This window comes from Raphanus sativus, chromosome 5, assembly GCF_000801105.2.
Source record: "Raphanus sativus cultivar WK10039 chromosome 5, ASM80110v3, whole genome shotgun sequence".
Classification (NCBI taxonomy): Eukaryota; Viridiplantae; Streptophyta; class Magnoliopsida; order Brassicales; family Brassicaceae; genus Raphanus; species Raphanus sativus.
In genome coordinates this window covers 27,903,263-27,922,578 of record NC_079515.1, presented here as the reverse complement: position 1 = coordinate 27,922,578, position 19,316 = coordinate 27,903,263, and the positions used below count along the sequence as shown (strand labels likewise).

Below are 19,316 nucleotides of genomic sequence, written 5' to 3'. Positions count from 1 at the left end.
TGATTTTGAAGTTTATTCTCATTTCGTTTGTTTGTTTTGACCTAGAATTTAGAAAATACTTAAGATTTAAAATAATTAAAGAGATACATACTTAGGTTAAGATCTGCATTTTATGCACAGTAAGTATTTTATATATATTATTTATTTTATAATTTTCTACGTATTATAAAATAATAAAATAATAAATAGATAGATTAAATAACTAAGAAATCAGTTACTATTATGTAATAAATTGGCGTATGCATATAAATTTAACCATCACTCTTGTTTATTCGCAATTAGGGAAAATAAATCAAAACAATCAATCTTATATATCATATATGATAAATAATTAAATTTCAATGATATAAACATAGTACTATAGCACACTTAATATGGATATTTATTAAAATGAGGTTTCTACTCATATGATTTTATGATTATTTGCATATTTGTGTAACAAAACTTTACACCAATGAATTTTTTTAATGTGAAATGTTTAGTAGTTTTAATAATTTATAATCATTTTAAAAATTAAAATATTAATGTTTCAATATATGTTCAATGCAAATATCAAAATATAAGTATGTATTTTCATACGATGTATAGTTTAATTTAAACGATATGAAAAATATATATATGTATATTAACATAAAAATATTAAAATAAAATTATTTCTTCATATGGTCTTATAATCATTATATTTTAATATAGAAAAAATTAAAACCTTGATCCTAAAAGTTTATATGAGACTTTTAACAGTTTTAGTAATTTATACTCGTTTTGAAAAATTCGAAATACAACATACACAAAAAAAATCCAGATTTTTATTATATGATTAATATAATTATGTAATTTATTTTAATATTAAAGAATAAGCAAAGTGAGAAAAAGTATACAGATTGTTATCAAATCTTTATAATTGAAAATTATTAATTGCTATATATATTTTAATCACATTAGGTAATTTCGTAGGTTTTATTTAAGGAAAGTCTGTGAAACAATAAATACAACTATATAGCCTATGATATATTAAACTATACTATAAATATAATGCGACCGAAATATTAGACTAAGGTTAATAAAATCGCCTATAAAGCCGCCACGTCAGACAATTAAGAGCATAATAAACTGCCACATAGGATGGGGTGTATTTTTAATTAATACAAAATTGAGGTTCATATTTTTTAAAATCTTTCCTTTTAATATATAGGGGATAGATGATCTTGTCTGAGTCACAAATTTTTAATTGAGACACCTTATTGTCCGTGTCTCTCTTGATTATCCCCTTATCAGGAAATGTCATATATTGTATGTACTAGTGGTGTGTCCGCGCTACGCGCAGATTGTCTGGATTTTTTGTGCAATTTTAGTTTGTAAAATTTATCATAGATATATTGTTTTATTTATAATATATTTGATCTTGTAGTGTCGAAAGTAACTGTTTTTGTTTCATGTCATCTTGAATATAAATGACACACATCTTATCTTAAATCAAAATATACAGTAAAAAGCACTTCTAAATTCATGGCAACTGCCAGTAAATCTGGTTTGTATATGTACAATATTTTTATTTTATATCTCCAAATTAAATCTCTATATTTTTATTCGTTGAGTTATTTAATATTTTTGTTAAAATTGCATTCTTTTGTATTTAAAAAGGTGAAGGTTCGCAGCTCTTTTATCGTAGCCCATGATTTGGACTTTATATTTGCACACCACAAATGGTGATTGGGAAATGATAAGTAAGATTTAAATCACAAATTAGTCTCTTTAAATACCGGACAGTTTATGAAGCCATTGATCGATGCATACAAAATGAAAGTTGTCCCCACAAATAAGAGAGCATATGCTGTTCCCATGAATGTAGACTTGTAGTTCTCCAAACAGATAGTGAATGTCTCGTTTTCTTATTGCCCCCGTAATAAGAAAACGAAAGTTGTCCCCACAAAATGAAAGTTGTCCCCACAAATAAGAGAGCATATGCTGTTCCCATGAGTGTAGACTTGTAGTTCTCCAAACAGATAGTGAATGTCTCGTTTTCTTATTGCCCCCGTAAGAAACCATTTGGAAATGGCATCTTTTGAATATGTAATAACTTTGCCTTTAGCACTGCTGCTCTTTAAGTTTTCAAGAGAATCTGGAACAGAAGAAGGTATATTCAGATCATTTAAGTCTTATGTGGAGGAATATAAAGCATGACTGAACCTGAAACTAAAAAAAAGACTTCCTAGAACAACTATTCATCGGTTCAGATAGACGATATCGCATAAGAAGTTACCTTTTGTTGACTCAACGTCTTCTGAAGTTCCTTCAAAAAGATTTTACAGGAGAACAGTGTCTTCCATTAAGAGACTCTTCGCTCTCTTTTATTAGTCTTCAATTGACCTATGGAACATGAGAACATTGTCTTTCTGTTAAAAGAAGTGTCATTCTTCTATAAGACTTTGGGACGTGACGTGATTATTGATTTAACATGTGTACAAAATAGAGTAAAAGATTTTGTAATTTCATATATTTAGAAAAACATTTTTTCTCGTGACTGGGAATCTTTTTACATTTAATTGCCTTGCCTAGTTTAGGATTAAAATACTTATAATATGAGGAAGCTTTTGTATGCCTGAGTCATGCCAAGTTCACAAACACGACGACACCGGTAACAAAACCAAAAAAATTAATGGAATGGTTTAGTCCGCATACGGTTTAAGACATGCGAGCTTTACAAGTTTCAGAGTCAAACTAACGTAGGCAGATTGACATGGACACAAAATAGAAATTATGTTATTTTCTTGGACAATACATAAGTTCAATCCTTGACAGCCCCAAGAAAACAACTATAAAACGTTACTGCAAAACACATTAAAAAGCAAAAGAAAATCTGAAATAGCAAAGCAACATTATATGGTTTCTTTATCACGTAAGAGAAGCATCACCATGCAATAAGTCCCATATAGTTTCAAGAGCATCTCTACGCATTTCTAAAACACAGCCCCTCTCAATGTTCTGATCCTGCACACCATAAGGGTAATATCACTGTAGACTCAATATCAATAAAAGGTTTCAAAGACGCAAAAGAAAAACAATTTACCTCTGTATCTTAGTGTTGATGTTGTCTTAAAGAATCAAAGTCCCACCACTCTCGACTTCCCCTGTTCCAAACCTCTCATTAAACCTATCAGCCTCTCTGACCCTTAGCCTGAGAGTCATGTTTTTGTATGTAGTCGCTCTAACGTGACACCCATTAGTAATATCTCGAGCCTCCCAAAAGCGAAGAAGACGGACCTCCGCCATAGTTGAACAACGGCCGCCTTCCAAATAAGAAAAATGGTGAAGGAAACATTGTTGGAGATGTTAATTAGCAGAGTTGAGACTTGTAGTTTCCATTGATATGGCCGTCTTCATCACTGCACAATGGCAATTTATAGGAGAACTTTGGCCGCTTGAAGATGAAGGGTCTGAGCTCTGATTAATGGTACATAGTGGGGAGAGTGGGATGAAGGTTGTTAACTCCCCGGATTAAAGGACCTATTAAATATAGCCGCATGCGTTTCTAGATTCTCATCAGAGGCGCCTTCTTAACAATATCAAAGACGGCGCTGTGACCTAGATACATTCTCTGAGACAGCAAATGATAAATTGGGGCTGGACATAAACAAAAGATAAGTCCACAATGGGCCTGGACTTAAATCGAAAAGCCCAAATAAAATAATACAACGGAAGCGAAAATTTTTGGTTTCGTGTAGTGAGAGATTAATAAGGTTACACCGAAACAATAATAAAAGCATAGTATACGCAGACGCGTGCGAGAGATAAAAATGCGTGACACACACAATTTAATATAGTCTCGACACGTGGTGCAAAACGCCCCTCTCTCCAGGGTGACGTGGCAGCGGGAAAATGCAGATTTCCCAACTTTATTGTTATACTAGTGGTATTCCGGCGCTACGCGCCGGGTTCGTATATTTTATTCTCTAATGATTTCAATTGTTTTTTGATCTATTGATAATGGTTAGTGACAATAAAATGGAGTAACTTTTTATTCTTTGGTTCATACTTTATTTTGCATTTCATTTTTGGAATAAATTATGGAATTGAGATGGAGATGTTCCACTTAATTAAATGGTGGAAGCCTTGTTACGATATTCTTGATTCAATGCTGGCGATTATTGTTATCTATTTGAAGATTTTATTATTATATTACAATTTTTATTAATTATATACCAGAAAGTTTGATCTATTTGAAGATTTTATTTTTATATTGCGACTTTTATTCAAAATTTCGATAAGTTCAAAGTGTACAAAATTAAATAACAAAGAGAACACATGAAGTGATTTGTACATGTATTAATAAATTATTTTATGTATATCACAATAATTTTAAATTTTTTTTTTTTGTCATCAATAATTTTAAATCTTCTTGATTGGTCAGGATGGGTAATGACATCGCCTTTGGAAATTTGAAGTTTGTCAATTATTAATAGTGGATGATTTGAATTCATTTGTTGATGCTTTGTGATGGGTGAGGTAGGAAAATGTTGATATTGTATACACGTGAATACTTAATGCCAAAAAAATTATAAATAAGATTTTGGATTTGTATAACTTTATTATTTGTCAAGATAAACTCTGCAAGATATTTGAGACATTTGACCGTGGCATACAGCGGAGTAGCGGACACAACGGAGTAGCTCACATGGTCTTCTTTTGAAGGAAAAACCATGAGAGCAAAGGTTTATTAATTTCCTAGTACAATATTCAGTACATGTTAATCATCACATCCGAGGCAAGTGAACGGATACACCCACACGGTTATACCATGCTTTGTTGTTGCGCTTAGCCTCCCAGCTTGTCTCTTACCGCTAACCAGTTCTAGCAATAAGATACCAACACTGTACACGTCTTCGACTTCTGATTCTTTCTCTGATGCAACACATTCTGGCGAGATATACCCATTGTTACTTCTGGATTTAGTAGCTCCATTTTTCGTCATCATCTGGCATCAGTCTGCCATTTCCAAAGTCCATAACATGAGGTTCACACTCAAATTCTAGCAACACGTTTCTAGCTCTGACATCTCCCTTGACTATATGCAGCGTTGCATGACGGTATAGGTATCTGAGCAAAAGACTAAAAATGTCAGAAACTAAGAACATATTAAACTTATTCTTGAATGGTTTTAGAGCTTGAGACTCACGCAAGGGCCTGAGCAGATCTTATGGCAATCTTTATCCGAGTGATCGAATCTAGAGACCACTATCCCGAATACTGGCCATGAAGCTTTGAGACATGACTCAAGTTCGGCATGTAATCATAGACAAGAAGACGTTCCTGTCCTTCATCACAGTACCCACGAACACTCAAAATTTTCTTTTGCCGAATACGGGAAAGAATCTCGAGTTCAACAACAGATATATCTTCTCTGTTACTCCATGCCTTGAGTCTCTTGACTGCAACCTGAAAGAACACAAATGATCAACAAAATACGGAACAGGCCAGCAGATTGTTTCACCTCACAAGATTAAAGAAGAACATTCTACATAACAGTTTCAGTTAAAGAGAAAAAACGTTGAGATGAATATACTTGTGAATGATTGGAGAGCTGACCCCAATACACACTGCCAAAGCGACCTTCACCGAGTTTGTTGTCGTAGTTACAGATGTGTATGGCTGAGTGGAGCTCCTTCAATGAGAATATCTTCCTAGACGGCTCTGTTTCCACTTTCTTTTTCTTGTGTAAGCGTGACATCACTATCTTTCTTTTTCAGACCAACAAATCAAGAAATGACAAACTGAGCCATAACTGATCTTCATAACTATTCAACGATTAGTGAAGTTGATAACATAGTATCTGTGTTTTTTTTCTAGAAACCTCCAACAAAAGAAATAAACTTCACATGAAAACCATTAGATACGAAGGACGGCATGAAGATTGGAGCATAAATAGACTCCAAAACTGAAAAAAAATCTTGCACACAATCAGGAAGAACTCCATAACAGATTTAGCCGAAAACACTTTTCACAGTAACCAAAGGAAAGATCAGACAAAACCATGAATTAAAGAATAAGATTTTAAAAATTATCGGAATCAATGAACTAAGAAATAAACAGATACGTACCCATCAAATCCTTTTCCACAACAGCTAGTACAAAGGATTTTCTAGCTGTTACAGTAATCAGAATTAGAGAAAGCGAAGGAAAAGCTACGACTATTACATGTTAGTGATAGCTGAGTGAATCAAGTGCAAATGCAGTTTCTTTGGCTAACTCTGATGAATATCTCTTAATGATCTCTTAGCCATTGGAATCGGTTGCTTGGAAATCGAATGTTTTCGGATTTGGTTCGAGTTGTAGTTTGCATGATAAGAAGGTGAGATATATATAGGTGGGGATTTTGGCCGTTTCAGAGCAAACGAAAAGGCTTATTGAAATTTTAATGAAGGAGGAGTGGGAGAATGAAGGGAAAACTGGAATTAAATGACTGAAGTAGAGAAGTTATGAGGCGTTACGGGTAGGAGAGGGAGTGTTTTGCTACGTCGAAAACTCGGAGGTTAAGAATTCGCCGGAAGAAGAAGAACACAGAGGAACCCTAAACTACAAAACGCAACGGATCGACAAAAGCAAGGCGTAGTGGTTTGTGTCTAAAAAAAGAAAGGCGTAGTGGATTCGCATGGGAATGGGCTTGAATTGTCGACAACATTTAGAAGCCCAAAACAAAAACACGAACATATACAATTTGTTAAAGACAGACAAGCAACGCGCGTGACATATATATAGATGCGTGCACTCACTTGGCCAATTAAGAAGCAACACGTATCGCAAAATGCCCTCATCTCCAGAGGCGACGTGGCTGCTTAAGGTGCCAGAGAAGTCTATTTTATATATTAAGATATATAGATAGTTCTAATAACGGAATACTCTGTGTTCTTTTTCAGAACTTTTTACCTAATGTTCGGTTCTGGTACGGCTTGGATATGACAATTATGAAATAAACTGTACAATACAATTTACTAACACTACACAACTGACATGTTTGATTATCGTCTAATGTTCTTTAACATCAAAAAGATTAATAGGACCAAGAAAAGGGTAGTATTTGTTTACCAAAAAAAAGGGTAGTATTTTTCTAGAGGTATGTAATATGTTGATTATTGTAATAACCATAATTAAAAAATATATTATAAAGGTTTTCCACTAGTGGACACACTCGACCGACAACTGAATCCTAGCCATTTATTTATTACACGCCATGACTCATGATCGCTGAGCTTTAGTGGATTCGTTTGCCACTATCCTTACGGAAATTTGGGAATCTCGTAATTTCCAACAACTGTATTTCTTTAAATGTTTATTCGACTTTTTGTTTCTTACTTTCATGTATTCCAAATTTCCAACACACCATAATATTTTCTTATCCCAGATATGCTATAACACATAAGATTCAAATTGTAAAGAATGTGCCAATTAACAGGTGAAATACCGCGATAATGTAGCTTACTATTATTATTTATTATTATTATTATTATTATTATCTATATTAAAATTGGAAGTATAAATAACTAAATTGGAACATCTCCAGAAAAAACTCTATAAATTCAAATATAGAGTTTTTGCTTAGAAACTTCAAAACTTTAAATTTAGAATTATGAAATTCAAAACTTCAAATTTGAAATCTCATCTTTTTATTTGCATTTTGTTTTTTTACAATTAATTACACATCACATTTTTGATTTTAAGTATTTTTTGTTTGCCGTTTTAATCCTTAAAACTTCTATATCTCCTAAATATTTCAGATTCTTTTAACAAATTCAATTTTTACATATAAAATTAAATAAAAGAATTAAAATATAATTTATATTATTTTAAAACTAGAATTAGACAATAAAAATATTTCAAAAGAAACTTGATATTTTTTAAATGGTACATGAAGACGTAACTATTACGTTTTTAAATATTACAATAACACTAATACTCACGTAATTTTTCTCATGGACCTCTAAAATCTCTAAAATATTATCCAAAATATTTTTTTATGTAACTAAAGATAGAACATTACATAAACATTTTATGGAATAATGTGGTATTTTTTTGTAGTTTAATATTTAATTATGTATTTCAATTTATAGTTTTATATTTTAGTGTAAGATTTAATTAATTCAGTTAATGTAATATTTCTTAACTCAACGCCCGATTTTCCGCATCATAGATCGACAATGGTACGGTCAGTGAACTAGGATGGCTCTACAAGGATTAAATGAGAATCGAGAGATTTGGACTGCAAAGATGTTAGAAGAGCCTATCAGCACTCCATGACTAAATGGAGGGTCTCATTTGGGAGATGTCTTGCCTAAGAGAGTTCTATTGTGCCGCGATCCACATGGAGACAGATTGTTTGGACTTGGTGGACATGTTAGATAACTTTGTCGACTGACCAGCCTTTGCCTTCGAGCTAATATCCTTTTGTCTCCTGAAAGATGGTTTCTAGGACTTTAGCATACTTAGAACTAGGAATTTGCAAGCGCAATCTCTAACAAAAGAGGCAAGAAATAGCGTATTTTTCTCATATAGATTTGATCCAGTCAGACAGAACGCCTCTTCGGAACGCATCAGATTCGACTACCACTTGATCTTAGCAGATGAGAGACAACAAAAAAGTATGCGCCAGTTATTCTGAATAACTAGAGAGAAAATTCAAGAACTATTTGTGTTAGGCATATCTATAATTTTAATATTCGAGTAGTATAAACTTATAGAGATAAAACAGAGTCTGACTAACTTTTTTATATTTTGTGTGCAAGTTTCTATGGACAAATAATTTACTTATAGAGTCAATCAAATTTAATGCCGACGTATAAACCAGGCGTTACAATGGAAAGATAAAGAAATATCTATACTATTAAAACACATGATTGTTTAGGAATCTATGTCTGAATTTTCAAAGAAATTACAAAATATCCCTTTTTTAAATACCTTTAGTGGTTTAAAGAAATTAAAAGCCCGATCAATAATAATGTCCAACTAAACAAAAATAGCCCAATAATTTAAATATATGATCCATCGAATAGTAAATTAATTGATTCTGAAATAATAATATTTTCTTTCAGACCAGTTTTTATTTTTTATTTTAATTCATGTAAACATCTTTTTGAAATAAATTTAAATTGTCAATACAAAATTGATTCTCGAATACAAACTTTTTAAGTCTTTTGATAGTGAACGTCATTTGGCTTTTTCCAGTGTTTTCTCAATCGATTTCAAGAAGATCAGATTTTAAAATAATACTAGGTGTTGTGCCCGCTCAAGCGGGCTTAATCATTTTACAATTACTAATTAAATATCATGATAAGTTATTGTTTATGATCTTTAATCTTTTTACATAATATCAAATTATTAATATATGAAATTTATTTATCAAAATATCTATTCATTAATTTATTGAAAGCTTTCATATATATAGTAGAAATATTTTTAACGATATATTTTTGCTACTAATTTTATTTATGATTAATAGATATTCTTTTAGATGATAATATATATAGAAATAATTGTTTAATCTTTATTAAAGATATTCTTGGATAATAACAAAATATGTATATGAATTATCTTTTTTATTTTAAAAAATATTTTTATTATATTAAGTCATAATTACTAAATATTTTATAATTACTCATTAATATATGTGTTACTAACTAAAAGACTATGATAATGAATTATTATTTTATTTCATTTGAAATTCTTACATATTAGTTATAATTTTTTTTTGAAATTTTCTTGTACACATATTTATTATATAGAAATAAATCTTAAAAGTCACTTAATATTATTTTCAATTATATAAAATTAAAAATTTTATTTGATTAATATTTAGTTATATACTTTATGTTTTCAACTTTATATTTAAAACAAATTCAGATAACAACACAACATGCATATATGAATTATATTTAGATTTTAAAATATTTTTAGATTTTGGATAACTCTTACTATTATTAATTTTAATTTTAATCTATTATCTAATCAAATAAATTAATTTTCGTTCTCATTTTTAGCTTAATTATATATTTTATTCCTTAAGGGTAGTATCGATATTAACCATTCTAACTTTTAATGTGAGAGCTCCGTTACGAAAATTTACTTCGCAAATAATAGTATAGATATTTTCTAACTCATTACTATTTTAAAGGTTTTATTTAAAACATAATATATAGAAAGTCATCAATTGTTTGGATTCAAATCAAATAAATTCCAATAATATTCTCTATAACTTCCATTTTTCAAAAATATATTCATCTTAAATATAGGTTCCCAAAATTTTCTATAGCCGTGAATAATTCTACTAAATATATTCTTATCTTAAAATTATTATCAAAAACAGATTTTACATTATATATTTTTGTTTAAAAGGAAGATATACTATGAAAATATACTATATTCCAAATCTTCTTAAATCGCGGGTATAGATGCGGATCAAATATATTTTAAGATATAAGTTTTCAGTATTAAAAATATATATTGTTTATATTATTTTTTGAAAAAATAAATAAAATAATTATTTTTATTATTTAAATAATTATCTGTGGGTTCCGTCGGTTGCCCGCAAAATTAAGCTGAGTAGGTGTGGGTGTTATATATTTTTCTTGCGGGTCATGCATGTCAAAAGTTTAAGTCAAAAAAATGACACAACCCACAGCGGATAAATTGGGTAAGGTAGGTTTAACCCGTTTTTCAATACTAACACTCTACAATTTTAAACTCCATATGATCTCTCAAATCTGAAATAAAGTTGAATAATATATATATATACATGAAATTACAAATATTTTACATATGTATATAAAATTTGGAAAGAAAAAATTATTGGCGGTTTAAAAACGCGGATCAAAATCTAGTTATTACTATTACTTTCTTTTGCTAAAATGAACAGTTGTAAAATTGATAAACTGAATCTTTGATTTTTCCTAACAAGTGGAAACAATTTATTTAAGCAAAAGAAGTGGAAACAATTTATTTATTAGTGATTTTTCCTAACAAGTGGAAACAATTTGATTTATTAGTGATTATCCCTTTTCCACTTTTCAAACTTGTACGTCTCCTAACAAAATATTAAACGCAAATTGCCAAAACTTATTCGTCATCGCCTCCTACAATCATATTTACCGTCGCGATAATCGTGTTGTATCTAGAACCGAGACACCAATATTCTGAATAGTTCTTTTCAAAAAAAATATTCTGAATAGTACGTTTATTAGCTTAACTGAAAGAAAGCTCGTGAGAGCATACAGACTTGACTTTAAAGGGAGTTTATGTCTAACAAACGTCCTAGAACTTGAAAAACGATTTTCTAAAAGATAGGAGATCTTAATGACTGTAACAACAAATTTAACTAGTGGCCTTAAGACTCGGACTCGCAAACAACTCAAAGACTCGGACACATGACTCGTTTTTTAGTGACTTCAAATCGTTCATAAACATATAGAACATATAAGAACTATAAATCGAACAAATAACATTCATAATCTCACGTTTTTTACCAACAACATGCACTTCTACTATTAATCTTGTGGGTTAGGCCGTGTTTGGCTCCACAACTCCACAAGAATATCAAACAACTAAAATAAATCAAAATTAAAAAGGAACAAAAGCTGAAATATTAAAAGCAAAGACAATATCTTTTTGTACCGCTAGTGCTTGCTTGTATCATCTTTATATTCATGCTCATATTATACCATCACATCATTAAGCTCTAAAACATCCAACAAGATGGTTATGGCTATTATCATGATGATTACCATGATAATTAACCGATATCTCTCTATGGATCTTGTCTTTAACATGCCGGAAAACCTCCACGTGGCAAGGGATCGTGATGTTACCTTTCTGCTCGAATCCATACTCTTCTTCTGCTTCCTTTAGGAGTTGCATGAACAATGGATGGTTAAAATAGAAAACAGGAACAACAAATCTTTGTTTCTCCTCTTCACTTGATCCCACTTTGATTGCTAAACAGCCCTTTGGAACATCTCTGATCCCTTGTTTTCTGTTGTTCTTAAAACCATTTGAATGGAAGCTCTTGAGGTTTTTCACTCGGGAACCCATAATTTTTAAAACGATGAAGAGAAAAGAAAACTGAGGAAAAAAAATTGGCTTGGAAAACGGTTCGAGAGAGGCCAAGGGTTCTCAAGTGGAAGGGAGAGAGTTTATGACACTTAATAAAGTGGCCCATTTTTATTGTGGAGGAGATAAGAAAAATTGGATTTAATGAGCTTTGCTGACTGGGATAAAACAATAGAAGGTTCAGAAGTGAGACTTTTTGTAAAGGGAAACATATATGCTATTCCGAAATTTTTTAAAGAGGATTTTAGTTTTCTATTTGTTAGATTCAATTTGTTTCTCGTTTCCTAGTACATGCTAACCATATTTCATAAACTTATTGAGGCCCACTGAATGGGCCTAATTAGGCCTTTTGGTCCAAAGTTGGAAAGAAACAAAAGATGAAAGAAAATTGCCAGTAGAATTGGGCCTTTTCCTTCACTACAAGAGTCCAAATATAAAGTTCCAGTTACCAATGTTTCAAAATCTTGTTTATAACATCCATAAAATCTTTAACCAGATATGTCTTGATAAGAGAAAACGGAACACTAAGAATCATGAAATACATTATACATATCAAAAACTTCAGCACCAAATTAATCAGAAAATAAAAAAAATAGTTGACAACAGTTAAGTGTTATCGAGGATGTATTTTCTCAAAAGTATTAAAAGGTTGCATAATAATGCGCCACAGATAATCAATAACCATTGGGAAAAAAATAAAAATAACAATTCACCATGGTGTAAAAAAGAACATAAATGTAAAGACACAAAGGGACACCGGTTTAAATTTGACATCAAATCCTATAGAGGTAGCTAGAAAGACAGACAGACACTGAAAACATGGTTATAAGACCACCCGCAACAGAGTAACGTCACGAATCCTTAGCGGCTATCTTTAGGTTTAAGTGATTAAAATATTAATATTAAAACTAACATAGTTAAGGACCAGTCCGTAAATAAGGTCTGGAAGGACCTGATCCTTAGTGTACGTGGCGGTGGGAGATTGGCTCGGTGACTATTGGGTTTCGTTTTGCAAAAAAAAAAAATTCATTCTCGACGGAAGCGATTTCAATCCATCTTCTTCTGCGATCTTCCAAGCCACGATCTTCCAAGGTAAATCGACTCTTGTGTTGTAGATTTAAGGATAAGATTAGGTTATTTGTTATTCTCGTCTCAAAGCATCCAAGAGAAAGATCACTTGAAATGAATAATCGATGAGCTTCAGTTTCAGTCTCGAAAGGCGCAAGAGAAGGCCGAGCCCTTTGAGAAGCAGAACGAAGAGCTGAGAGAGATAATCGCCTCCTCTGAAAATAGTATTAAAGACGAACAACAACCTCTAAACGCAGAGGGCTTCTTCGCTGAGCTGAGCCATGTGTGCATGCGTGTGTTTAGTTTGAACAGAAGACTTTGTGTTGGCTTAGAGTAGTTTTCAGTTAGGTATGGGTCTCGGGCAATTCCGGGTCTTATCAAAAAAACGTTCTGCCCACTGGTCATCACCGACCATTTTAGCCGGTTGTGGAGACCGGATTTGTTGGGGCTGAATGAAGTTGGTTTAATGTTTGGTTCTGAGTTTGTCTTTGTAATCAACAAGTGTTGGTTGGTGTTGTGTCTGACAGCGAATGTTTTGATGCAATCATCAAGAAACTAGAACTTCCCTGGAATATAACTTTGATTGATAAAATGGAGGATATGGAGAAACAGATACAGCTGCAGGAAGATCTTGTGAAGAAGCTGAAAGTACGTTTGAAAAACTAAAAGGATTTCTATTTGCTATGTTTTGGTCAATAGGGTTAATCTTAGCTAGTTTTGGTATGTGCAGGAGAAACCGAAGGCGAAGGAAGAAGCATAAGACCTTACTCAAGAAATGGCTGAACTAAGGTACAAGATGTTTTGCTCGACGAGGAACGCAAACGCCGTGTGTGCATAGAGCAAGCGTCATTACAGAGAATTGCAGAACTAGAAGCACAATCTGAAGGCGGCTGGAGTGAGATGAACAAACAGAGGTGAGAGTTAAAACCTTTGATTAAATGTCTCGGGAATTTAGTATTAGAGATTTGATATTACTTCTTTTAGCTTTTAGAGAGTGCATAATATGCTTGGAACATGTATATACTCTTTGTTCGTTTTGATAAAGAGAAAACAAGTTTGTTATGGAAAACTCCTAATTAAGGAATACCATTGCACACATTAGAGTCCTTAGCTACTCAAAAATAAAAAAATTACTTTAATAATCTTAAGGACTCATCTAACAAGTCCATGGTTGTGGATGCTCTAAGAAGATTAAAGTCAAAGTCTTCGTTCATAAAGCACATAGAAAGTTAGCAACTTGTAAAATGAAAACAAAGTCAAAAAGACAAAATGTAAAAGACTTGTGATTTGTGTAATCACTAGTGAAAAGATAAACTTTTGGAAGACAAAAATCAAATTCTACTTTTTACATTGTAATCTTCCACACAATTTCTTCTAGATTGGTGTTTATTTCTAACATTTATCTGTTTATTTTAAGTATACTAGGTGTTTTCCTGCACCATGTGCAGTAAAAAAAATTTAAAATATTTTTTAACACATAAATATAAATTATATTTAATTTTTATTATAAATTTTTTTTCTTATCAATATTTTAATATAAATTTGATTTAACTGAACATTAAAATTAAGATAAAACAATTTTATTTATTTTGAATTATATTTAAGAATGTGCAAAAAAAAATTTAAAATTATAATCTTAGGTAGATTTTTATATCTATTTATTTTAATTAAATATATTAAATAAATATGTAAAATTGCATAATTGTCAAAAATTAAAATTAAACAATATTTATAAAATCTGTAGATATATATAAGAAACTAATGATTTTACGATTTAATTTTTATAATTTTCTAAAATATGTATATATTTTTGAAATATTTTTAGTTTAAATGATATTTTGAAATTTGAAATGCCATAATTGAATATATTTATTTTAATGATGATTTATGAGTTATTGCCATATTTTAAAAAAGTCTAAAAATAAAAAATCGACAATAAATTTAATATATGAGTTATTACCATATTTTAAAAGTTTATCAAAAATATAAATTAACATTAAATATAATTGTTCATATCATATTAATCTATAAGATATGTCATCAATTTTGGTAGCCATGTCATATTATTTTGTGAAAATGATTGTAGATAAGAAATGTGGCAAAATCACTTCTCAAATGTAGTCTAGGAGATGTAAAATTTCATATTTGTCAAAAATTAAAATTAAAAAATATTTATAAAATCTGTAGATATATATAAGAAACTAATGATTTTATGATTTTATGATTTAATTTGATTTTATGATTTAATTTTTATTGAATATATTTATTTTAATGATCATTTATGAGTTATTACCATATTTTAAAAATTTCCAAAAATATAAATCGAAAATAAATGTAATATATGAGTTATTAATATATTTTAAAAAGTTTACCAAAAATATAAATTAACATTAAATATAATTATCCATGTCATATTAATCTATAAAACATGTCATCAATTATAGTAGTCATGTCATATTATTTTTGTGAGAATGATTGTAGAGAAGACATGTGGCAAAATCACTTCTCAAATATAGTATAGGGGATCTCACTTATTCCTGCTCTGATCCAGCGAATGTAAAAAATAAAAACATTCCTTCGTTCCACACTTTATGCCTTTCGCTTTGTAATTTCACCTTTTTCACAGGGGTTATGAAAACCAAGAAGTGTTTTACTTTCATTTCCACAATATATCTAAACCCAACGTGCATCAGAAGATAACTTTCTTAACAAAGATGTTGATTATATTGATTGACGGTAACTGGTTTATATACCTCAATGTATTGACTACGATTCTTTATCATTTGTAACAAAAAAAAGCAATAGTACTACTAAATATATCTACTGTTTTTGAAGTCTATTAAAGTCAACAAAAGTTAACTAATATAACAAGTATAGTGTAATAATAGGTGACGTAATAACGATTAGGTGAACTAGTAACAACTGAAAAAGATTATTTAGTTCAACTTATAGAAAGAAAAGAGTAGCATTCAAAACAGCTGTTAGTAAAAAATGACATTCTCAATATTGCGACATTAGAAATATTCAAAATGAGAAAAAGAAAATCGAGTTCCTTGATCCTCCATATGCTTGAAGTACTGCAGAAGGAAAAGTATAAGAAAGTGAGTAGAAATAATGCATATCAGTCACAAAAGGAATAAGACAAATTATGTTGGAGTTGTAGTATAATTATTTATTTTGAGAGTTGGAATGAAGAAACCCTAGACTAGTAAATGTGTATATGTATATACAGTCGTAGTTGTTTGAAGATTCAGATCTAGTAGATCTGTTTAGTTTCTTGTAAACAGACGGATCTGAAACTGAAACTGATTCCTCATCATTGATTATGACCATCAATAGATCTACTCTTTTAATGCTACTATAATTCGTACTGACATCATCATACAATAAACAAACAACAAAACTTATCATTACAAAATCATAGCTAGAACAGAAAAACGAGAAAAAGTTAGTAATGATGATAGACTTTTCTGTTTCTCACATGAATCAGTTTCCTTCATCATTACACCAATCTACTGTATTAAAGAAGAAACAAACAAACACAATTGAAACCCAGATGACGTACCAGAAATTACCCCATAAATTAATTATACAAAAATAATTTAAGATCAAAATTTTCACATTGAAATAGATTCAGAGACGGAAACCCTAGCTCCGAAAATGACAAAGAAAGGGAAAAATAAAGAGACTTCTTGGTTAATTAGGATTGAGAGGAAGTAATAATTGGGGGGAATGAAGCCTGGTCCGAAGACATTAAAACCCTTATCAATCATCAGATCAAGCCGATTTTATAAAATTAGATTGAGTTAGAATAAGAGTCCTCGAGCCAGACAACAGTCCCCTCAAAAGATAAATCCCTCTAAAAATCCTTTTCTTTTTTATAACCAGACTTTTCTGTTTCTGTTTTTGTTGTCCCGCCCCCCTCCCCCCATCAGATCCGGCTGGGATCAAGGAAGAGAGAAATGAATGCGGAGATGATGAGTACGACGAGAATGATAAGAAGGATGAGTAAATAAGAGGGTTTTATGAAGAGAAGGACTCATGAGAGGAAGTAGTGGAGAGAGAACTATACAAGACAAAATAAACATGGGTTCTGGCTGGATGTGTCCCACAGCTATTTATTCGTGTATATACAAGTTTTTCTTTTTCTTACTTGGTCAACAGTGTAAAACAATTATTTCAAGTTTCAAGATTTCAACGTAAACATTTGGATTAACTTTTTGAGACATGTCAATGGATTTCTCATTTTACCATGGTATTTCACTTGTTATAGCAAAAACATAGTCGACAGACCCCCCCCCCCCCCCCCTCATTTTCTTTTAAATTTTATTGCAGACCTATATATTTGTGAGAATTCTTATTTTGGTTTCTCTTTCTTTTAAGCTCTTGTGACTTTTGACCAAGTTTTTTTTTTTTTTTTTGTAAGCGAGCTTTCAAAACGACTCCATCCAGATCTTATTATACGACCAAGTTAGAGGGGGGAAAGAAGGAAGATGATGATAACCAGTGACCGTGAAAGGGATACATATTAAGAGACTATCAAATCGCAAGATGACAATATAATAATAATAATGATAATGTTATAAACTAAAGAGAATGTGGAGAGTGATTTGTGAGAAATGTTGTGTGTTTTCTCATTAGCCAACACCACATTATATAGTGGTTTGTACAAGGGTTTACAAATGCTTTACAAGGAATTAAATCTATACATTGATTACATTGACTACATTGATGTCATACATGAAGACTTGGTCAAGGTGATGATAACGAGGTTGACTGAGTCTTCTAATCTCGGACCGGTTTGTAGATGAACCGATGTAGACCGGATGTAAACCTCCTTGCACTTCCTCTTGTACTTGTTGGACTTGTCTAGTACTTGGTTAAGTACTTGGTTATGGTTCATCCACACAATGAATATTATAACACTCCACCTTGGATGCCATAACCATATGAGTTCATAATATGCTTAATGTTGCCTCATTAAAACCTTACTAGGAAAACCCATTGGGATAAAACCATAGTTAAGGAAAAAGAGTACAACACATACTACTCCCCCTGATTTGAACATCACTTGCTGAATAGATGTTCATGGATTCTTACTTGAACAATCTTGTATTGTTCAGACATATCATGTCTCTTAGAATCCTGATGGTACTTTAGAAAATGTACCACTTTGGTATCGACCACTTTAGTACTTTAGATAAAATGTACTATATTATACTCTGGTCGTTTTGATTATGGTCCTTGACCAAATCACTTTTATATGCTTTGCCATAATATTGGCTGGCTAATACTTTAGATCCTTTATATAATATGGATCATCATTATATCAAGTATGAGCTACTTAGCTCTTTAGGACTTATGGACATGCCTTAGCTTTATGAGTATAATATTATTTTCCATAGGCAACTTTATACATAGGTCATGTCTGTTAGATCATGATCCTTATATCCATAGTTTATCTATGATCGATCTAAGACATTTTGCAGTCTTAGTGTGCCGGCAATTCGTACACATATATATATGGACGATTGGACTGATCTAGGCCGGACACGGTCATGACATAGAATTGATCTAATTGATCCTCAAATTTATGTCTAATGACATCCATGGTTTACAGCTTTATCATGGACCAATCTTATAGCTTATCTTATGATAGCTTATTCATTCATACCACAGCTTGGTTGGTTCATGCTGAGAATTTTGACCAACCATAAGTATTACCAAAATTTGGCTAATTTGTGGTGATGGTCTATAACCTTTCTAAGGTTTGATGAATAACCATTTAACCTATCTTAGGCTGGTTAGTATAACACAAGGATTTTAAAATTCCTCTATGGACTGATTTGAATTGTTCTTATAGAACCTTTTTATTTGCTTACATGTAGCAATTTAATTCAGTCCATGGACAGCTTTAGGAAAATGCTGTTCATGAGAACTTCTTTTCTCATCTTATGATTCTGAGCTCAGTATATTTTGGTAAACCTTTTAGGTACCAATAATATTATTATCATCTAGTGAGTCATATATAACATACTACATATTTTGAATTTCTTCCAGACATTATATGTAGTGACATATGTAGTATTATCCACCACTTTGGATTATATAGACCTCCCTTGGTCTGTCTCACGATTTTATCCTTCTTTCAGGATTTA

At 31.2% G+C, this 19,316-nt stretch overlaps 1 protein-coding gene, 2 long non-coding RNA genes and 1 pseudogene across 3 annotated transcripts; 1 reads left to right on the top strand and 3 right to left on the bottom strand.

Annotated features, from left to right (window-relative positions):
* Positions 1-1,790: 1,790 nt before the first annotated feature.
* Positions 1,791-3,697, bottom strand: LOC130512376 (uncharacterized). Its single transcript, XR_008945888.1, has 3 exons — positions 3,068-3,697; positions 2,261-2,988; positions 1,791-2,119 (listed from the first exon to the last, which is right to left on the bottom strand). It is a non-coding gene; the product is annotated as an uncharacterized LOC130512376 (long non-coding RNA).
* Positions 3,698-4,647: 950 nt separating this feature from the next.
* LOC108858686 (PTI1-like tyrosine-protein kinase At3g15890) lies at positions 4,648-6,676 on the bottom strand (annotated as a pseudogene).
* Positions 6,677-11,443: 4,767 nt separating this feature from the next.
* Positions 11,444-12,248, bottom strand: LOC108859833 (auxin-responsive protein SAUR32). Its single transcript, XM_018633743.2, has one exon. It carries the CDS (start codon positions 12,070-12,072, stop codon positions 11,713-11,715), a length of 360 nt encoding a protein of 119 aa, XP_018489245.1. The 5' UTR covers positions 12,073-12,248; the 3' UTR covers positions 11,444-11,712.
* Positions 12,249-13,062: 814 nt separating this feature from the next.
* LOC130512709 (uncharacterized) lies at positions 13,063-14,207 on the top strand. The gene is made up of 3 exons (XR_008946293.1): positions 13,063-13,182; positions 13,686-13,806; positions 13,889-14,207. It is a non-coding gene; the product is annotated as an uncharacterized LOC130512709 (long non-coding RNA).
* The last annotated feature ends 5,109 nt before the right edge of the window (positions 14,208-19,316 follow it).